This window comes from Phocoena phocoena, chromosome 8 (genome assembly GCF_963924675.1).
Source record: "Phocoena phocoena chromosome 8, mPhoPho1.1, whole genome shotgun sequence".
Lineage (NCBI taxonomy): Eukaryota > Metazoa > Chordata > Mammalia > Artiodactyla > Phocoenidae > Phocoena > Phocoena phocoena.
Window position 1 is genome coordinate 66,946,326 of NC_089226.1, and position 22,125 is coordinate 66,968,450.

Below are 22,125 nucleotides of genomic sequence, written 5' to 3' on the forward strand. Positions count from 1 at the left end.
ATGACAGCATCTCTTGGGGGTTTCTGAGGCTACAGTCCCGTGTCTCCACACCCACACTGAACCCCACCATCCCTGCTCCTCACACAGACCTCCCTCTGTCTCCCTGGCACCGGTACCTGCACCTAGGGGGACTGGAAGGAGGGACCCAAGGCGGTCATTTCTCCTCTGGCCCCCTGAGCCCGGCTAGGACACTCCACCTGTCACTCTGCCCTCTTAGCACTCCCTGCTCCTTGCACAGTTCTGGACCTGGCTATTGGAATTGCACAGTGCATGGGACTGCCAGTCCTGGGGGCCATCCTTCCCTGTGGACTCAAGGAGTTTCGCAAGAGCCTTATAGGCTGCTCAGCCTCACTCCGCTCGGCACAGGGATCCCGGGCCCGAGATCTTGGCTGGGTCTCGTCCTGTGTCATCATGGTTGAGTCACAGGGGCGGCCTCCAGGGTGAGAGTCTTCATCTCAATGTCTGGCTTGTGCTTTTCTTCTAGACGCTCATTACTTTCGTGAACAAGCACCTGAATAAATTGAACCTGGAGGTCACGGAACTGGAAACCCAGGTGGGTGATGGCCCCATGTGCAGGGTGGGGGACAAGGCCCTGCTGGACAGCCACTGTTCCCATTGCCCCAGCCACATTGCCGGGAGGGCTTTCCACCCTGATCCTGGAGCTTTTCTGGGGAAGGGAGAGGGGATTCTCTCTCTCTTCCCTCAGAGGGGTGAACTGCATGGAATTTCTCTGAATTCTTTCCAGTATTTTATTTTGAAAAGTTGCAAGAATATTATCATGAATCCCCATGTACTCTTCACGCACATATACCAATTGTTAACATTTGGCCATATTTGGGTTTTTTTCTCTCTCGCCACCCCTAAATACCTCAGAATCACAATATAGTAATCAAATTCAGGCAGTTTTAACATCAATACAATATGTTAATCTATTTAGGTTAAACCATATGAAATCACTGATATGTGACTACTCTTGACCGTGTCACATGCTTCAGAGAAATACAGTTGTCCTCATATTCTCACCTGATGCATTTAGCGGTCATGTCTCTTTAGTTTCTTTTTAATAGAGAACAAATCCTCAGCCTCTCATTGCATAACATTGACATTTTTGAAGAGTGTGGGCCATTTAGTTCATAGAATGCCTCTGTTTTTCTCCCTCATGATTAGAACCAGGTTATGCATGTTCAGGAACAGTACCATGGAGGCAATGCTGTGTTCTTCTCAGGCCTTTTTTTTTTTTAATATATATATTTTTTTGGCTGTGTTGGGTCTTCCTTGCGGTGCACGGGCTTCTCACTGCAGTGGCTTCTCTTGTTATGGAGCACAGGCTCTAGGCGCATGGGCTTCAGTAGTTGTGGCTCGCGGGCTCTAGAGCTCAGGTTCAGTAGTTGTGGCGGATGGGCTTAGTTGCTCCATGGCATGTGGCATCTTCCCGGACCAGGGATCAAACCCGTGTCCCTTGCATTGGCAGGTGGATTCTTAACCACTGTGCTACCAGGGAAGTCCCTTCTCAGGCACTTTTCTCCATCAGCTCTGTTCCTGGTGGTGGTAACTTTGACCACTTGGCTAAGTGGGCATCCCCCAGATTTCCCTACCGTAAAGCTCCTCCCCCCTACCCCCCGCTATATAATTAATAACTAATCTTTATTAGGTATAATCTTTATACCGTGTAATGTATCCTGTTTCCCAACCTCTTTTCATTCGCAATGAACTTCTAAAGTGTGGTTTTCTTTTGAACACAGGGGCACCTCCTATTATTTTTAAAGGCAATGCCCGGGTCTGTGACTGAGATCTGCCTGGGTGTGTCTGGACTCTGGAGGCAGCTTCATATGCTCTTCAGGAGATAGGGAACGTGCTGCAGAAGCAATGATTCCTGGAGAGGGCTGGAATGAGCTCTCCCTTCCCCATGGGCAGGGAAGGGGTCTCTGCCGATCATATCTGGTGTCTATCTGCGAGTTTTACCACCAAGTCATTGGAACCAGCAGTCAGGGAGGTGGGAGCAGTCTAGGTCAGTGGTACTCACAGCTGTGACTAACCCTGACCCTAACCCAGGGTGCTCCCCTGAGTTGACAGATTAGTTTCTTTCATTCTCAACCCATTCCAGCCACAGCCAGAATTAGGCCTAGTTAACTAGTTCCATGGGCGGGCCGTGATTTTGACACGGTTGCTGGGGTCTATTTCCCATTGTCCACCCTGGGGTGGCCTGGGATGAGTCATGCTCAGGCCCTACCAGCCAGATGGATGGAAACAGGGAGGAAGCTGCTTCTAGGTCAAGTTCATACTCCAGGTTGTTTGCCCATAACCAAGGTTGAGTCACAGGCCCACCAATCAGTCACCCAGCAGAGCTCAGACACTGGGCCCAGCCCAGACAGAATACTAATTCCGTCTAGGATTTTTGAAGTTTCCTAAGATTATTCCAAGAACTTTGACCTCTTGTGAACTCTAGTGACTGTTGTTTATACAAATATTTGATGGTCCTGCCTCCTTTGCAAGGTTCTAGAATATCAGATATGCCCCTGACCTCTGTAACTTTGCTCAGGCCATTCTCCATACCCAGAATACCTACTCCTTTCAAATTTCCCCCATCCCACAGGTGCCGGGACCAGCTCTAAGCCTCTTGCCATGGCCCTGAGCACACAGTTGTGCTTTATCAGCAAGAGCCAGTACATTGTGTCTAACTGCTTTGTTGTTTTCCCGGATAGAAATAGCAGTAGTTAGTACGTGTTAAGTGTTGCCTACACACCAAGCAGTGTTCTAGGCACCTTACACATATTTACTGGTTTAGGCCGCATGATAACCCTATGAATTAGATACTATATTATTATTGTCCCCATTTTACAGGTGAGAAAAATGAGGCACAGAGAAGCTCTGTAACTTGCTCAAGTCACTCAGTTAATAAGTGGTAGAGCTAGAGGCCAGCTCCAGAGCACACGTTCCTAACAGCTATACGATGCTGCCTCTCAAGCAGTAATAAGGCGAGGGTGAGAGGGGAGAATGCCCAGGCCGGTGTGACACTAGATCTTTCCCTGTTCATAAAGCAGAAGTAGCCCTAGTAGCCTCACGCTGTTGGCCTTGGACATCCCCTTTCCCTCCTCCCTCTGCCCTCCCTAGCTAACTCCAGCTCATCCCTCATGTCTCCACCCAGGCAGCGCCTGCTCCAGAAGCCTTCCCTGTTGCCTTCAGTGGGACGAGTGACCTTCGTCAGTCTCATGCAGGCCAGCATGCTTCCCTCCATCAGAGCAGCGGCTGCATTTCCTCCACAACAGTCTCGCCACTATACCATGAGTTCCTCCAGGGCAGGGGCCACACCTGACCCACCTCTGTGGTCTCTGTGCCAGATCAGGGCTTGGTACATAGTCGGTACTCAATAAATACTGGACCAATTGAGATCAGGACCATGGGCTTGTGGCTTCTGTGCTGGACCAGCCAGACATGGGGCAGGCCTGCTGCAGAGCAGACCTTCCTGCCTTGGATTACTGCCCCTCACCCACTGCCAGCAGCCTGCCTGGGGATATAGCCTTTGCGGGGGTCAACACGGAAGCTGATGTGCCCCTGGAAGGGCCTGGGCTGGGGCGCTCAGGGACCCAGTGGCTTCACCTGTCTCTCTCCCTCCAGTTTGCAGATGGGGTGTACCTGGTGCTGCTCATGGGGCTCCTGGAGGGCTACTTCGTGCCCCTGCACAGCTTCTTCCTGACCCCGGACAGCTTTGAACAGAAGGTTAGGGGAGGTGACATCACGGGAGGCCCGAGCCCACATGCCCGACCCGTCTGCCCACACCTCTGCTGAGGCCATCTGGGGAAAGGGCGGCAGCTTCCCCTCTGCCCAGAGTCTTCAGTGGTTGGATGGGGGGCTCATTGTGAGGCACAGCTGAGCTGGGACGCAGCTACCTACAGGCCACTGAGCATCCTGAACAGCTTTCCCTCTCCTGCACCTTGGTCCCCTAGCCGTATGCTCCTGCCTGGGGCCACAGCCCGGCCTCATCTCTCCCCAGAGGTGACAGGTGGCTGCAAGGCTGGTCAGACCTGAGGCCGGCACTTAGCCGATTTCTGATGCCTCCCCCAGGCTGCCCCAGCCCACCTGCTAGACAAGGGGCATTTGGTCCCAAGCAGAAACCCTTCTCTGCCTCTTGAACATGTCTTGCCGTCTGATCCTTTCAACTGTGGGCACTTATGTCCCTGAGTTTACAGTCCTGGCAGTGACGCAAGAACACAGTGAGACAGGGAGAGGATTTTTAACTCCTCTGGGAGCGCTTCACCAACAGCAGGCTGGGCCTGCCTCACGCTCCTCGTGGCCGGCCCAGTTTGGCAGCCTCATTTTAGCTCAGCCCCTGCCCCACTGGCTACAGTGCTGGTTCCTTCACTTTCCAGGGGCAGGTCACAGGGAGCCCCAAGGGTCCAGGGATGAGTGTGCAGCGCCTCATGCACTGCCGTTCTCTCTCCAGGTCTTGAACGTCTCCTTTGCCTTTGAGCTCATGCAAGACGGAGGATTGGAAAAGCCAAAACCACGGCCAGAAGGTACTTTGCTCTTCCCTGGGTTGGTGACAATAGGCGAGACCCTCCCCTGCACACAAGTTTTCAGGGCACAGAGCAAGGCTCATGTTTGATACCAGAGGGGAGACTATCTTTTCTGAAGCCTCCTTTGCCATTTGCAGGGGAAGGTGGGACAGGGTGCAGCTGCTTAGTCCTGGGCATCCTTTGCTAGCTGCAGATCGCATGGCCTCAGGGCAAAAAAGCAGAACCTGAAATCCCACACATGGGGTCATAGGGATAAGGACCCATGCAGACATGTCACAGAGCGGAGGTGCTGCTGCAAGAACTGTCCTGGCCTGGTTTCCAGGTTCTTCTGTGCCTGGACAGGGTGCTGACCCGCCCAAGAACTATCTCCCAGGTAGGCAGGGGGAAGATACAGGGGTCATCACAGGCAGCTCTACTCGGAGAATAATTCCCTTTTCTGCCCTTTGCTTGCTCCAACTCTGCCCAAGGACAAGGTTTGATTTGTCAGGTTTAGGTTGCAAATGTTAAGGCTGAAAAAATACAAAAGGAGCAAAATGCTCCAGCAGCCCTCCCATGCTGGCGCTTGAAGCAATGTGTGCGTTTGTAGGGGAAGATGGTAAGACTTGGGCTAAACTGGAAGGACCAGGTAGGACTTTTGTATTTATTTTTCTTTTTTCTTTTATATTGGAGTCTAGTTGATTAACAATGTTGTGTTAGTTTCAGGTGTACAGCAAAGTGATTCTGTTATACATATACATGTATCTATTCTTTTTCAAATTCTTTTCCCATTTAGGTTATTACAGAATATTGAGCAGAGTTCCCTATGCTATACAGTAGGTCCTTGTTTGGTATCTATTTTAAATATAGCAGTGTGTACATGTCAATCCCAATCTCCCAATCTATCCCTTCCCTCCACCCTTCCCCCTGGTAACCGTCAGTTCATTCTCTAAGTCTGTGGGTCTGTTTCTGTTTTGTAAATAAGTTCATTTGTATATATTTTTTTTAGATTCCGCATATAAGCGATATCATATGATATTTGTCTTTCTCTGTCTGACTTACTTCACTTAGTATAGTCTCCAGGTCCATCCATGTTGCTGCAAATGGCATTATTTCATTCTTTTTAATGGCTGAATAATATTCCATTGTATATACATACCACATCTTCTTTATCCATTCATCTGTTGATGGACATTTAGGTTGCTTCCAGGTCTTGGCTATTGTAAACGGTGCTGCAGTGAACACTGGGGTGCATGTATCCTTTCGAACCATGTTTTTCTCCAGATATATGCCCAGGAGTGGGATTGCTGGATCATATGGTAGCACTATTTTTAGTTTCTTAAGGAACCTCTGTTTCTTAAGGAACACTGTTCTCCACAGTGTCTGTACCAAGTTACATTCCCACCAACAGTGTAGGAGGGTTCCCTTTTCTCCACACCCTCTCCAGCATTTGTTTGTAGACTTTTTGATGATGGCCATTCTGACTGGTATGAGGTGATATCTCATTGTAGTTTTGATTTGCATTTCTCTAATAATTAGCGATATTGAGCATCTTTTCATGTGCCTCTTGGCCATCTGTATGTCTTCTTTATAGAAATGTCTATTTAGGTCTTCTGCCCATGTGTTGATTGTGTTGTTTGTTTGTTTTTTGATATTGAACCTCATGAGCTATTTGTAAATTTTAGAGATTAATCCCTTGTCGGTCACATCATTTGCAAATGTTTCCTCCCATTCTTTGTCTTTTCTTTGTCTTTTCGTTTTGCTTATGGTTTCTGTTTCTGTGCAAAAGCTTTTGAGTTTCATTAGGTCCCATTTGTTTATTTTTGTTTTTATTTCCATTACTCTAGGAGACAGATCAAAAAAGATATTGCTGTGATTTATGTCAAAGAGCATTCTGCCTATATTTTCCTCTAAGAGTTTTATAATATCCGGTCTTAAATTTAGATCTTTAGTCCATTTTGAGTTTATTTTTGTGTATGGTGTTAAGGAATGGTCTAATTTCATTTTTTTACATGTAGCTGTCCAGTTTTCCCAGCATCATTTATTGAAGAGATTGTCTTTTCTCCATTGTATAGTCTTGCCTCCTTTGTCATAGATTAATTAACCATAGGTGCATTGGTTTATTTCTGGGCTTTCTATCCTGTTCCATTGATCTGTATGTCTGTTTTCGTGTCAGTACCCCACTGTTTTGATGACTGTAGCTTTGTAGTAATAGTCTGAAGTTAGGGAGCCTGATAAATACATCATGCCACTCCCTTCTGGCCTGCAGAGTTTCTGCTGAGAAATCAGCTGATAACCTTATGGGAGTTCCCTTGTACATTATTTGCTGCTTTTCCCTTATTGCTTTTAATATTTTTTCTTTGTATTTAATTTTTGTCAGTTTGATTACTATGTGTCTCAGTGTGTTCCTCCTTGGGTTTATCCTGCCTGGGACTCTGTGTGCTTCCTGGACTTGGGTTACTGTTTCCCCTCCCTTGTTAGGGAAGTTTTCAGCTATTATCTCTTCAAATATTTTCTCAGGCCCTTTCTCTCTGTTTCTTCTCCTTCTGAGACCCCCTATAATGTGAATGTTGCTGCATTTAATGTTGTCCTCATTCCTTTTCACTCTTTTTTCTTCATTCTGTTCCATGGCAGTGATTTCCACCATTCTGTCTTCCAGGTCACTTATCTGTTCTTCTGCCTCAGTTATTCTGCTATTGATTCCTTCTACTGTATTCTTTACTTCACTTACTGTAATGTTCAACTGTGTTTGTTCTTTAGTTCTTCTAGGTCTTTGTTAAAACACTTCTTATATTGTCTCGATCTGTGCCACCATTCTTTTTCTGAGATCTTGGATCATCTTTACTATCATTACTCTGAATTCTTTTTCAGGTAGATTGTGTATCTCTACTTCACTAGTTATTCTTCTGGGGTTTTATCTTTTTCCTTCATCTGGACATATTCCCCTGCCCTCTCATTTTGTCTAACTTTCTGTGATTGCGATTTCTGTTCTGCAGGATGCAGGGTTGTATTTCTTGCTTCTGTTGCCTGCCCCCTGATGAATGAGGCTGTCTAAGAGGCTTTTGCAGGCTTGCTGGTGGGAAGCACTGGTACCTGCCCACTGGTGGGTGGAGCTGGGTCTTGTCCCTCTGGTGGGGAGGGCCGTGTAAGGGGATGTGTTTATTGGGCAGCCGTCTACTCAGGAAGACTTTAAGCAGCCTGTCTGCTGATGGGTGGGGCTGTGTTCCCACCCTGTTGGTTGTTTGGCCTGAGTCGTCCCAGCACTGGAGCCTAGAGGCTGTTGGGTGGGGCCAGGTCTTGGTGAGAAAATGGTGTCCTCCAAGAGGGCTCACACCAATGAGTACTCCCCAGAACTGCCGCCACTAGTGTCCTTGTCCCCACAGTGAGCCACAGCCATTCCCCGCCTCCGCAGGAGCCCCTCCAATACTAGCAGGTAAGTCTGGCCCAGTCTCTTAATGCGGTCACTGCTTTTTACCCTGGGTCCTGGTGCACTCGAGACCCTGTGTGCACCCTCCAAGAGTGGAGTTTCTGTTTCTCCCAGTCCTGTGGAATTCCTGTGATCAAACCCTGCTGGCCTTCAAAGCTAGAGTCCCTGGGGGCTCCTCCTCCTATTACCAGATCCCCAGGGTGGGGAGCCTGATGTGAGGCTCAGAACTTTCACTCCTGTAGGAGAACCTCTGTTATATATTTTCCAGTTTGTGGGTCACCCACCCAGCATGTATGGGATTTGTTTTTATCATGATTACGCCCCTCTTACGATCTCATTGTGGCTTCTTCTTTGTCTTTGGATGTAGGGTATCTTTTTTGGTACGTTCCAACATTTTTTTGTTGGTGGTTATTCAGCAGTTAGTTGTGATTTTGGTGTTTCCAGAAGAGGAGGTGAGCTCATGTCCTTCTACTCCTCCATCTTGTCTCCTCTCCCCCAGGGCTTTTGTATTTAGACATTAGGATAGAGGAGTAAGCATCCCAGACAGGATGGCCATGTGAGCAAATGTCCTGCCTGGGAAATGGGGAAGAGCTTAGCTTATGAGACAGCCAAGCATGTGGCTAAGCCATGACAGACCTTGGTCCAGGCCCTACCCCACCAGCCTTGGGCAACTTACTGGTCATAGTTTTCATGTCTATAAAAGTGGAAATCCTAGGGACATGCACATTATATGATTAAATGTGATGATATCTGATGCACAGCACCTGACACCTAATAATGAGTATATAGCAGTTACCTATTTGGCTGGAATATTAAGAGTATGAACTGAATAATAGTTGATTACAGTGAAGCAAGTCCTGGAGGGACTTGATGCCAAGGCAGCAAGTTTGGACTTGATTCTGTAGGCAGTAGGAGTCATGGAAGTTTCTTGAGCAAGTGAGTGATGTAATCAGAGCTCTATTCCAGAGAGATGACTTGGAAGGCAGTGTGAAGAACAGATATTTAGATGTGGGGCACCATCAGCAGTACTGGGGAACCTAGGAGGAAAAAACAAGCTTGGGAGGGGAGATAAGAGTGTCAGCTTTGGAAACCTTGAGGCTGACACCTAGGCATTGGCACAAGCGGAACTGGAGTTCGGGTAGAAGATCAGGGCTGTGGTTGTATCATTGCAAGTCTTCCACTTGTTCCATTCTCTCTTGATGTATAACAGGAAAGCATGTAGAGAAACTGGAAGGGTTGGGGACAATATCTTGTGGGAATGCCTTTACTCATGAAGCTGGAGAAGAAAGCAGGAAGACTGGAGGTGAGAGGTCAATTGTGAAGACATTGGTTGGTCCCTGTCTCATGACTCTTTCCAGACCTCAGTAACTATCAGCTCTGGTCAACAAAAGCCAATCCCTTAGTGTCACTTATCATCACCTTGTTCTAAGCACCTGGTCACTGCCAGAGGAGGACCTCTAGCAAGGCTGCTGTCCCTCACAGGGCTGTCTCCCTGCAAGGCCACTATAGCCATGCTAATGCCTTTAGAAGTAGACCCTGAGTGTCCTGTGGCCAGCTGATAAGCTCCCTGCTTCTGGGTAGGAGAGACATAGCAGGATAGTCCGGCCAGCATTTCTGTGTCTGTTTTCTTGAACTGCTTAATATGAAACTTCCTGGTTACAGATTGGAAGTACTTCTTCTGATACTTCAGTTTTCAAGCATTTATTTCCCTTAAGACAGTTTTCCCAATATCAATTAATTTATAGGGATATTTCAGTATATAGATGACATTTCTTGTATAAATATTAAACTGCTTACTATGAAATTTCCTGACCAATATGAATGGAAAAACACATCTGTTTTATTTGCTATTATACTGGGCACCATGCCCATGCTGAAAATTTCCAGTGCGTAAAGGAGAATTGAAATGGTATTTTGTGAGACCATACTTGGTGAGAGGTATACCCCAGCATTCTTGTTTCTCTGCTTCTAACTGGGAGGTGAAATTCAGTAGTAAATGCTGCAGACTTTCAAAAGGGGCTAATCTGGGTAATTCTTTGAGGGTGGATGTGGCAGAGGCATTTTTCATGGCAAATGTTTTTAAGGTCAGGAAAATGCATCCTCTGCCATGCTGTTTGACACTCAAAGCTCTGTTATACCTTGAAATCCCCTGGAAACTTTGGGTTTCCATCTCAGATGACTTTTGCTGCCCAGGCTTCATAATATTCTAGTACCCCAATTAGTGTAAGCCAAGTGTTAGCAGCAAGTTCATGGCCAGTGGAGCAGTTGACATATGGGCATGAAGCTGTGGGTTTCTATTTAGGGTATCATACCATGTGTCTTCAAATGCACGTGCCTACCCTGTTATCATCATCCAAGTAGACTCATCATTGAGTATGGTTAAGACCCCAGCACAACAGACAGGTGGGGACTAGAAGAAACTTACTACAAGGCAGGAATGAAGTCTGCATGTAAGACAGCCAGCAGGCTGATGGAATATCTAAAATACAAGGAGTCAAGTAGCTGGGACCAAGCTACTTAAAACAATGCTGAAAATCCAGGCAGGTGAAGGCAGCTTAGTTGTGGATGATCAATACTATCTGTGGAATGATTTGGTCAGTGGCTGGAAATATGGGAAATGGTTCAACTTCCCTTCCCCATTCCCTTAGGGATAGTGTACAGACCAGTGGCAAAAATTCTAAACTCTGATAATATCAAGTATTAACGAGGATGTACAAAAACTGCTGTTTCTGTTTGTCCTTATCAATACATTTAATATTTGTAATACCACTGTGGTATTAAATGCAGAATGATGGCCTACCCCAAAATGTCCACATCCTAATCCCTGGGACCTGTTAATAACTTACATGGTAAAAGGGACTTTACAGATGTGATTAAGTTGAGGATCTTGAGCTGGAGAGATTACCTTGGATCATCTGGGTGGTTCCAGTGTAATCACAAGAGAGGAGGGAAGCAGAAGACTCATCAGAATGATGTAGCATGAGAAAGATTCAGCCAGCCATTGATGGCTTTGAAGATGAAAGGGGGCCATGAGCCAAAGAATGCTAGTAGCCCCTAGAAGCTAGAAAAAGCAAGAAACAGATTCTCCTCTAGTGTCTCCAGAAGCGAACACAACCCTGCTGATACCTTGATTTTATCCCAGTGAGACACATTTTGGACTCTGACCTTTAGAACTGTAAGATAATAAATTTGGATTGCCACCAAATTTGTGGTAATATGTTAAAGCAGCAATAGAAAGCTAATATACCCTATGACCAGCAATTCCACTCATAAGTATGCATGTCCATATACTAGGACCCTAGTCCAAAAATATCCATGATAGACTAAACTGGAGAGTGCATCCCCAGGGAACAAGCTAAATAAATTGGAGTATATTCATACCATGGATTATTACACAATGGCAACAATAAGAAAGAATGAACTTAGAAATCACGTGAGAGACTTCTAGTTACTGTAGCATGAAGAGGTCAGTGATTATCCTCTGCAAAAAAAGCAAGTGTAAAACTGGACAAAATGATCAAAAACAGGTATTTCAAGGCACTGAATATTTACCAGAAGTAGATAAAAGATTGAGAAGCATTCTTGAAAAATGACAGAATATACTAGAATAATTATACCTCAATAAAACAATAAATTATACCTCAATGAAATTGTTTAAAGGATGAATCCTATAAACATAATTTTGAGTAAAAAAAAATCACTAATATGCATAGTATGAGTATTTATATAAACTGTAAAAATAGGTAAAAGTACAGTCTGCTGTTTAAAGGCGCATATGTTGCTGGTGGAGCTATGAAGAAGAGCAAGGAGGTGATCACGATAAAAGTGAGGATTTTGGTCATCTTTGAAGGGTGAGAGAGGGTTGTGACCTGAATGCAGAGAGGAAGGGGGTGCTTCTAGGGTACTGACAATGTTCGTACCTGAGACATGGGTGGTGGTTACGTGAGGGTTCCCTTAAAAGCATTTAAAACTGAACATATATACGTTGAATGTACTTTTCTGGATGCTTGTCATATGAAAAACTTTTAATATGTAAAGAATATGGCAAAATCACCAGATAGGGTAGCAGGCCACCACGAAAATGACCAATACCAAAGGATGGATTCTGTCTCAGTGGGGAATAGGGAGTAAACAGGAGAGCGAGAGTGAGACCGAGACTGAGGATAAGCTACATCCATTGGAGGTGGGATGGAGGCTGGAACATGATGGACATCTTGGGGGCTAGGCTTATCCTGAGTAGGCAGCCTGTGGCCACCCAACTTATTCCAGCCCCCACCAGCTGGTGGCACTGAGCCACCAGGTTTCTTCCCACCTTGGTCAGGGAACTCAAAGATGGGGGTGGAGAGACTTCAGAGAGGGAGGGGCCTCAGACTGGAATGAGACAGGCTGGGGTAGCCGAAAGGGGTCCATGGAGGGCATGGCCACACAGGGCCATGTGCCCTTGTGTAAAGCCTGGGTTTCTGCATTAGCAGAGTTCCTCTCCCTCCTAGACTTCTGCATCTTTTAAAGAACCACAAACTCATTTCGGATGGTCCTCTGATGGACGGGAATTGTCACTAATGCCACTGAGTGAGAGGAGCAAACCTAGAGCCCTTTCCCCTTGACCAGAGGCCATTTTCTCCTCAGAGTGGTCTTGGGTCTGATTTGTCTCTTCCTTGGCCCCAGCCAGCCAGACAGCCTCTGCTCTGGCTGCCTATCCAGGTGCCCTACCATCCTGACTGCCTGCTCCCAGATAGGGACTCTGGGCCGGCACAGAGAAATGATCAGAGCAGTGCTAACTTGCTAATCACGTAATTTATTAGCCCAGGGTTTTAAAGAGGCTGTATATTGCAGGGAGTCACAGATCATTCCCAGGAACCCAAAGCTCTTCTCCTAGCTGAGATGGCCTACCCACTGGCCTACCCGGAACTACCTGTGTGGCTGTTGGTTTTCTTGAAAAGAACAGACAATAAGCAGTGTCTCTGACTGTAGTCCCCACCCCCCACTTCACCAGGCCCACCTCATGGTGATCACCTGTAGGAAGAAGCAACTCAGATTTGCCAAGGAGCAGGGCTTAATCTTTGTGAATGGTAACCCCCTGGAGTTGTGCAGTGCATAGACTTAACAGCTATACCTAACAGCTCTGCTACTAGGCAAAGATGGGAAAGTGGGAAGGAAACTACCATTTAGGGAGCCCTTCATATGTTCCAGGTGTTTTTCATAAAACCCAGTTTTACCAGTGAGAAAACTGATACTGAGACATTAAATGACTTTATGCCTTTAACCCATTGTAGTGAAGATGGACTTCAAACTAAAGTGGGCGTTAAAATTAAAACAGAGGAGACATATCAAGATGGCAGAGTAGAAGGATTCAGAGCTCACCTCCCCCCATGAACGCCAAAAATTAATCTACACGTGGAGTAATTTTCACTGAAAATTAACTGGAGATTGGCAGAAAGACTCTTGTACAACCAACACTGTAAGAAAGATCCACACAGAATCGGGTAGGAAGGGAAGAGAAGTAATCAGGGACCTGTGCCCCTGGGCGGGGACTCAGAAGAGGAGGGGGATTACATGGACAGAGATCTCCCTGGGGAGGGAGCAGTTTGAGCCACATATTGGGCACACCAGCCCTGAGGTCTAACACCAGATAGACGAGTTCCCTTAGGTTTGACAATCAGTGGGACTAATAGGAGGGCTCTAAGAAACCTAGACTCCTCATGAAGAGCACACACACACTTGCTAGCTCCCAAAACAAGCGGAGGAAGCAGATTAAAACTGCTTGGGCCTCTGACCGGTTTCCCACAACTGCTCCAGCCTGAGCGAAGTACACACTCCAGCCCCACTTGCTCCATGATGCTGCTCCACACTAAGGCAAGGGCTGCTGTGGCCAAGGGGAGTGCTCAGTTGTGAGGGATGGAGCTGGCTCAGACATAGAACAGCATCTGAAAGGGGCAGGAGAACCCATTACTGGTGCTTATGGAGGCAGTGCATTAGAAGCAGTCTGAGACCCCAGCTAGGGCTGGGACTGCCATGGCCCACACACAGACCCACACTGAGTGCCCAAACCACTTCTCTGCTCTGAGATGAGGGTGCCAGTGATGGGAGGGGGAGAGTACACACTTAGGGGGCACAGAGCCAGTTCAGACCCTACCCTCAGGGCTTCTGCTTCAGCAACTTGGGACCCAAACTTGCTCCAAGTAAGGTGATATCAGCCACTGAGCAGAGCAGAAGGCCCAGCTCACACCTAGCTCTGGATCTAGCCCCTTCGTCTCCAGCCCCACCTCCTACCAATGTGATACCTGCCAGAACAGCATGGGGGAAGATGGGACTCATGCTCATGTCAGATCCAGGTCTCCCACCAAAGCCACTGGGCACATGCAGACTGTATAGGGTCACTCCCATACAAGGACACCCATTCAAGACCAGAGTAGGTAACTGTTTCACCTAATCTCATAGAGACAGAGAAAGTTAAGCAAAAGGAGAAGATAGAGGAATTTGTTTCAGTTGAAAGAACAAGAGAAAACCCCTGAAAAACAACCAATGAAATGAAAATACATAATTTATCAGATAAAGAGTTCAAAGTATTAGTAATAAGAATGCTAACTGGATTACTGAAAAAAATAGATTAATACGGTGAGAATTTTAATAAAGAACTAGAAAATATAAAGTACCCGTCAGAACTGAAGAATACAATAAATGAAATGAAAAACATGCTAGAAGGAATTAACAGCAGACTAGGTAATACAGAAGAACGTATAAGTGATCTGCAAGATAGAATAATGGAAATCACCCAGTCATAACAGCAAGAATAAAAAGAAATTAAAAAAAATAAGAACACTTTAAGGGACCTCTGGGACATCAAGCATGAAAAAAAAAAATCAGATTATGGGGGGGTCCCAGATGGAGAAGAGGGAGAAAAGTGTCCAAAATGTATTTGATGAAATTATGGCTGAAAAATTCCTGAACCTGAAGAAGAAAACAGATATCCAGGTACAGGAAGCACAGAGGGTCCCAAACAAGATGAACCCAAACAGACCCACACCAAGACATATTATAATTAAAATGGCAAAAGTTAAAGAGAGAATTCCAAAGGCAGCAAGAAAGAAAACAGAGTAATATATATCAGGGAACACCCATAAGGCTATCAGCTGATTTTTCTGCAGAAACTTTGCAGGCCAAAAGGGAGTGGTATGCTATATTTAAAGTGCTGAAGGGGAAAAACCTGCAACCCAGGATACTCTACCCAGCAAAATTATCATTTAGAATTGAAGGAGAGATACAGAATTTCTCAGGCAAGCAAAACTAAAGAGTTCATCAATACTAATATGACCCTAAAACAAATGTTAAAGAGTCTTCTCTAAGTGGAAAATAGAAGGCTAATACAAGAAGTATCTATAGAAAAGGAAAAATCCCACTAGTAAAGCAAATATATAGTAAAGGATGAGGATCAACCAATTAAATAAGCTAACATGAAGATTAAAAGACAAAAAAAGGGCTTCCCTGGTGGCGCAGTGGTTGGGAGTCCGCCTGCCGATGCGGGGGATGCGGGTTCGTGCCCCGGTCCGGGAGGATCCCGCATGCCGCGGAGCGGCTGGGCCCGTGGGCCATGGCCGCTGGGCTTGTGCGTCCGGACCCTGTGCTCCGCGACGGGAGGGGCCACGGCGGTGAGAGGCCCGCGCACAGCAAAAAAAAAAAAAAAAAAAAAAAATGTTAAAAGACAAAAAAAAATTGTAAAATCAATTTTAACTGCAACAAAGTGAAGGAATACACATGAAGATGTAAAATAGGACATCAAAAACACAAAATGTTGGGGAGGGGAGTAAAAAAATGTAGATCTTTTAGAATGTGTTTGAACTTTGACTGTCAGTTACACATATAGGTCAACATATATGAGCCCCATAGTAACCACAAATCAAAAACCTACATTAGATACACAAAAGCTAGAGAGAAAGGAACACAAGCATACCACTAAAGAAAATCATCAAACCAAAAGGGAAGAAACTAAAAGAAGAAAAGAACAGAGAAGAACTACAGAAACAGCCAGAAAACAAGTAACAAAATGGCAGTAAGTACATACCTATCAGTAATCACTTTAAATGTCAATAGACTAAGTGCTCCAATCAAGACATAGGGCAGGGCTTCCCTGGTGGTGCAGTGGTTAAGAATCCGCCTGCCAATGCAGGGGACACGGGTTCGAGCCCTGGTCCGGGAAGATCCCACATGCCATGGAGCGACAAAGCCCATGCACCACAACTACTGAGCCTGTGCTCTAGAGCCCGCAAGCCACAACTACTCAGCCCATGTGCTACAACTACTGAAGCCCACACGCCTAGAGCCCGTACTCCAAAACAAGAGAAGCCACTGCAGTGAGAAGCCTGTGCACCCCAACAAAGGGTAGACCCCGCTCGCCACAGCTAGAGAAAGCCCACACGCAGCAACGAAGACCCAACACAGCCATAAAGGAAGGGGGGGGGGAGAGAGAGAGAGAAAGAAAGAAAGAAAAGAAAAGAAAAGACAGAGCAGAAAGGAGCAATCAAGATGGTGGAGTAGCAGGATGTGAAGCTCACCTCTTGCCACAAATACATCAAAAGTACATCTACATGTGGAATGATTCTCACAGAATATCTACCAAATGCTGGCAGAAGACCTCTGACCTCTGAAAGGGCAAGAAAATCTCCATGTAACCGGGTAGAACAAAAGAAAAAAAAAAGTGAGAAAGGAATCCGAATGGGACCTGCACCCCTGGGAGGGAGCTCTGAAAGAGGAAAGCTTCCTGCACCCTGGGAAGTCCCCTCACCGGTAGGGACATCAGCCAGGACAGAGCTTCAGAGCCTTGGAAGAGAACACAAGAACCAGTCTGCAGCAGAAAGAATGCAGAGAGACCTGCACAGATGGTCAGTGCCACTGCTCTCCTCTCCCCAGTGCATCTGCCAGGGCAAGCGTGGGCTGGGTGCAGAAGCTCGGGCTTTGGAGATCAGACCTGGGGAGAGGATTAGGATGGGCTGCATGGAAACAGCCTGAAGGGGCTGGAGTCTGGTGCAACCACACCTGAGGGTGTATGCAGAGGAAGCCTGGGCCACCTTAGAGGCAAGGAGCCATCGTGTGGGTGGCATGCAAGGGAAGGGGCGGGACCCACCATTACACTCATTACACTCTTTTTCCCTGCATGTGCTCTCAGGTGGCAGGACACTGCCTACAGGAGCTCCAGGGGCAGTCACAAGCTGCCATTGCCGCTGCCCCATTTCAGGAGTGGTTGTGAACTGCTTCCATTCCCATCACATGCTCTGGGGACATGCATGAGCCACCACCGCTGCTGAGAACCCCATGACTGGGTACCAGCTGCTGCATCTACACACTCCCTATTAAGGGGATAACAGCCAGCACATACTGAGGAAAGAGGTGACAGGCATCCATACTAAAAACAGCCCTTGCACCAAAAATACTAAAGCCACACAAGCTACACAGGGGCACTTCCACATATAAACAGCCCTCCAAGACCTCAATGGATAATTGTTTCTTCTAAACTCACAGAATAAGAGAAGTATAAGTAAAATGAAGAAGCAGAGAAACCACTCCCAGTTAAAAGACCAAGAGAATTCCCCTGAAAGAACAATGAAACAGATCCCTTCAGCCTAATAGACACCAATTTCAAAAAGGAGATAAAGAAAATACTGAAGGAATTAGGAAAGGCTATCAACAGAAATGCAAAGTACTGCAGAAAGGAACTAGAAACTGTAAAGAGAAACCAAGAAAAATTAGAAAACTCATTTGCCAAGACAAAAACTGGACTAAAGGCAATGAATAGCAGAATAAATAATGCAGAAGAACAAATAAGTGACCTGGAAGACAGAATAATGAAAATCACACAGGACAGCAGAGAAAGACCAATTTTTTAAAAATGCAAGCAATATAAGAGACCTATGGGATAATATAAAGTATGCCAATCTATGCATAATAGGGATTGTAGAAGGGGAAGAAAGAGAAAAGGGAACTGAAAGTGTATTTGAGGATATTATGGCTGAAAAATTCCCAAACCTAGAGAAGGAAACATATCCAGGTACAGGAAGCACAGAAGGTCCCAAACAAGGTAAACCCAAACAGACCTACACTGAAACATATTATAATAAAAATGGCAAAAGTTAAAGAGAGGGTTCTAAAGGCAGCAAGAAAAACACAGAGTTCATTACAAGTGAACATAAGGTTATCAGCTGACTTCTCTACAGAAACGTTACAGGCTAGAAGGGAGTGGAAAAAATATATTCAAAGTCCAGAAAGGGAAAAATCTGCAACCTAGGATACTCTACTCAGCAAAATTATCATTTAGAATAGAAGGAGAGATAAAGAATTTCTCAGAAAAACTAAAAGAATACAGCAATACTAAGCCTATCCTAAAGGAAATATTAAAAGGTCTCCTATAAATAGAAAAGAAGTAAGAATATATAGGAAAGAGAAAATCCCAATTGGAAAACAAATCACCTAAATAAGTGAGTACACAGATTTTTTTAAAAATCAAAAAATTTCTGTGAAAGTGATGATAACCACAATGAACAGCAAAAGGATGAACATGAAGATGTAAAAGAGGACATCAAAATCATGAAATGTGGGGGAGGAAGAACATGTAGCTTTTTTTTTTCATTTCCTAGAATGTGTTTGAGCCTATATGACTACCAGTCTAAGGTGAGTAGATACAGGATGGGGTTAACATACTTGAAAAACAGGCTAACCACAAATCAAAAACATACAATAGATTCACACAAAAAAAACAAAAAATGAGAACATAAGTATAATACAAAAGAAAATCATCAAACCACAAAAAGAAAGGGACAAAGAAGAAATATAAAATCAATGGGGAAAAGTGTTAAAATGGCAATAAATAGATATCTATCAATAATTACCTTAAATGTCAATGGACACAATGCTCCAATCAAAACACACAGAGCAGCAGAGTGGATTTTTTTAAAAAAGAGCTTACAATATGCTGCCTACAAGAGACCCACTTTAGGGCAAAGGATATACATAGATTGAAAGTGAGGGGATGGAAAAAGATATTTCAAGCAAACGGGAATGAAAAAACAGAGGTTACAATTCTCATATCAGACAAAATAGACTTTAAAACATAGGCCATAAAGATAAAGGACACTGTATAATGATAAAAGGATCAACACAGGAAGAGGATTGTACACTTGTCAACATACAGGCACCTAATATAGGAGCACCCAAATACATAAAACAAATACTAACAGACATAAAGAGAGAAAATGACAGTAATATAATAATAGTAGGAGACTTTAACACCCCACTCACATCAATGGACAGCTCTTCTAGACAGAAAATTAATAAGGTAACAGAGATCTTAAATGATACAGTAGAACAGTTATACATAATTGATATTTTCAGACATTACATCCAAAAAATCAGAATACACATTCTTTTCAAGTGCACATGGAACATTCTCTAGGATTGACCACACACTAGGGTACAAAACAAGCCTCAACAAATTTAAGAGTACAGAAATTATCTCAAACATCTTTTCTGACTACACTAGCATGAAACTAGAAATCAACCACAGAAAAAGAAACGAGAAAAAAATGATTACATGGAGATTAAACAACGTACTACTAAAAAACAACTGGATCAACGATGAAATCAAAAAGGAAATTTAAAAATACCTTGAGACAAATGACAGTGAAAACACACCATACAAAATCTTTGGGGTGCAGCAAGAGCAGTTCTCAGAGGAAAGTTCATAGCAACACACACCTTTCTCAGAAAACAAGAAAAATCAAGTAAACAACCTAACCTACACTTAAAAGAATTAGAAAAAGAACAAACAAAACCTAAAGTCAGCAGAAGGAAATAATAAAGATCAGAGAGGAAATAAATAAAATAGAGATTAAAAAAACAATAGACATTCTCTGACATAAATCACAGCAGGATTTTTTTTGATCCACCTCGTAGAGTAATGAAAATTAAAACAAAGATAAACAAATGGGACCTAATTAAACTTAAAAGGTTTTGCACAGCAAAGGAAACCATAAACACGAAAAGACAACCCACAGAATGGGAGAAAATATTTGCAAAGGAAGCAACTGACAAGGGATTAATCTCCAAAATACACAAACAGCTCAAGCAGCTCAATATCCAATAAAACCAAAAAACCCAATCAAAACATGAAGATCTAAATAGATGTTTCTCCAAAGAAGACATACAGATGGCCAAAAAGCACATGAAAAGATTCTCAACATCACTAATTATTAGAGAAATGCCAATCAAAACTACAAAGAGGTATCACCTCACAGTGGTCAGAATGACCATCATCAAAAAAATCTACAAATAGTAAATGCTAGAGAGGATGTGGAGAAAAGGGAACCCTCCTACACTGTTGGTGGGAATGTAATTGGTACAACTATTATGGAGAACAGTATGGAGGTTCCTTAAAAAACTAAAAATAGAACTACCATATGATCCTGCAATCCCACTCCTGGACATATACCCAGATAAAACCATAATTCAAAAGATACATGCACCCCTATGTTCATTGCAGCACAATTTACAATAGCCAGGACGTGGAAGCAACCTAAATGTCCATCGACAGAGGAATGGATAAAGAAGATGTGGTGTGTGTGTGTGTGTATGTATGTATATATATATATATATATATATATATATATATATATATATATATATCACAATGGAATATTACTCAGCCATAAAAAAGAATGAAAGAATGTCATTTGCAGCAACATGGATGGACCTAGAGATTGTCATACTGAGTGAAGTAAGTCAGACAGAGAAAAACAAATATCATATATCGCTTATATGTGGAATCTTTAAAAATGTTACAAATGAACCTATTTACAACACAGAAATAGAGTCACAGATGTAGAAAACAAAGTTATGGTTACCAGGGGGGAAAAGGAGGGGAGGGATAAACTGGGAGATTGGAGTTGACATATACACACTACAATATATAAAGTAGATTAATAAAAGACCTACTGTATAGCATAGGGAATTCTTCTCAATACTCTGTAATGACCTACATGGGAAAAGAATTTTAAAAAGAGTGGATATATATATGTGTAACTGATTCGCTTTGCTGTACAGAAGAAACTAACACAACATTGCAAATCAACTATACTCCAATAAAAATTAAATTTTAAAAAACAATAGGAAAAAAATCAATAAAACCAAGAGCTGGTTCTTTGAAAGGGTAAACAAGATTGACAAACCTCTAGCCAGGCTCACCAAGAAGAAAAGAGAGAGAACCAAAATTAACAAAATAAGAAATGACAAAGGAGACACAACAACCCATACCACAGAAATACAGAAAACCATAAGAGAATACTATGAACAATTATATGCCAACAAATTCAACAATCTAGAAGAAATGGACAAGTTTCTAGAAACATACAGCCCACCAAAATTGAATCAAGAAGAAACAGATAATTTGAACAGACCGATCACTAGAGATGAAGTAGAATCTGTAATTTTAAAACTCCCTACAAACAAAAGTCCAGGACCAGATGGCTTCACAGGTGAATTCTACCAAACATACAAACAAGAACTTTTACCGATCCTTCTCAAACTCTTCCAAAAACTTGAAGAGGAGGGAACACTCCTAAAGACATTCTATGAAGCCACAATCATCCTGATACCAAAACCAGCAAAGTCCTAGCCAGCCACAGCAATCAGATGAGAAAAAGAAATAAAAGGTATACAGATTGGAAGGGAAAAGGTAACATTGTCATTATATGCAGATGTCATGATTCTGTATAGAGAAAACCCTAAAGACTCCACAAAAAAACTACTAGAGCTGATAAATGAATTCAGCAATGTAGCAGGATACAAGATTAACAAGATTCTTTTTTTTATAGTTTCCTTTGCTGTGTAAAAGCTTGTAAGTTTGAGTAGGTCCCATTTGTTTATTTTTGTTTTGTACATATGTATAATGGAATACTATTCAGCCATAAAAAAGAACAAAATAATGCCATTTGCAGCAACATGGATACAACTTGAGATTATCATACTAAGTGAAGTAAGTCAGAAAGAGAAAGACAAATACCATATGATATCACTTATACGTGGAATCTAAAATATGACACAAATGAACCTATCTACGAAACATAAACAGACTCACAGACATAGAGAACAGACTTGTGCTTGCCAAGGGGGAGGGGGTTGGGGGAGGGATGGAATGGGAGGTTTGGGTTAGCAGAGATAAGCTAT

At 43.8% G+C, this 22,125-nt stretch overlaps 1 protein-coding gene across 1 annotated transcript in view; it reads left to right on the forward strand.

Moving 5' to 3' along the window:
- PARVA (parvin alpha) overlaps positions 1 to 22,125 on the forward strand; it is a 180,878-nt gene that overhangs the window by 150,683 nt on the left and 8,070 nt on the right. The window contains exons 10-12 of the mRNA XM_065881875.1: positions 485 to 553; positions 3,616 to 3,717; positions 4,442 to 4,514. Of these exons, the coding sequence (XP_065737947.1) occupies positions 485 to 553; positions 3,616 to 3,717; positions 4,442 to 4,514 (244 nt within the window). The remainder of the gene's footprint in view (positions 1 to 484; positions 554 to 3,615; positions 3,718 to 4,441; positions 4,515 to 22,125) is intronic.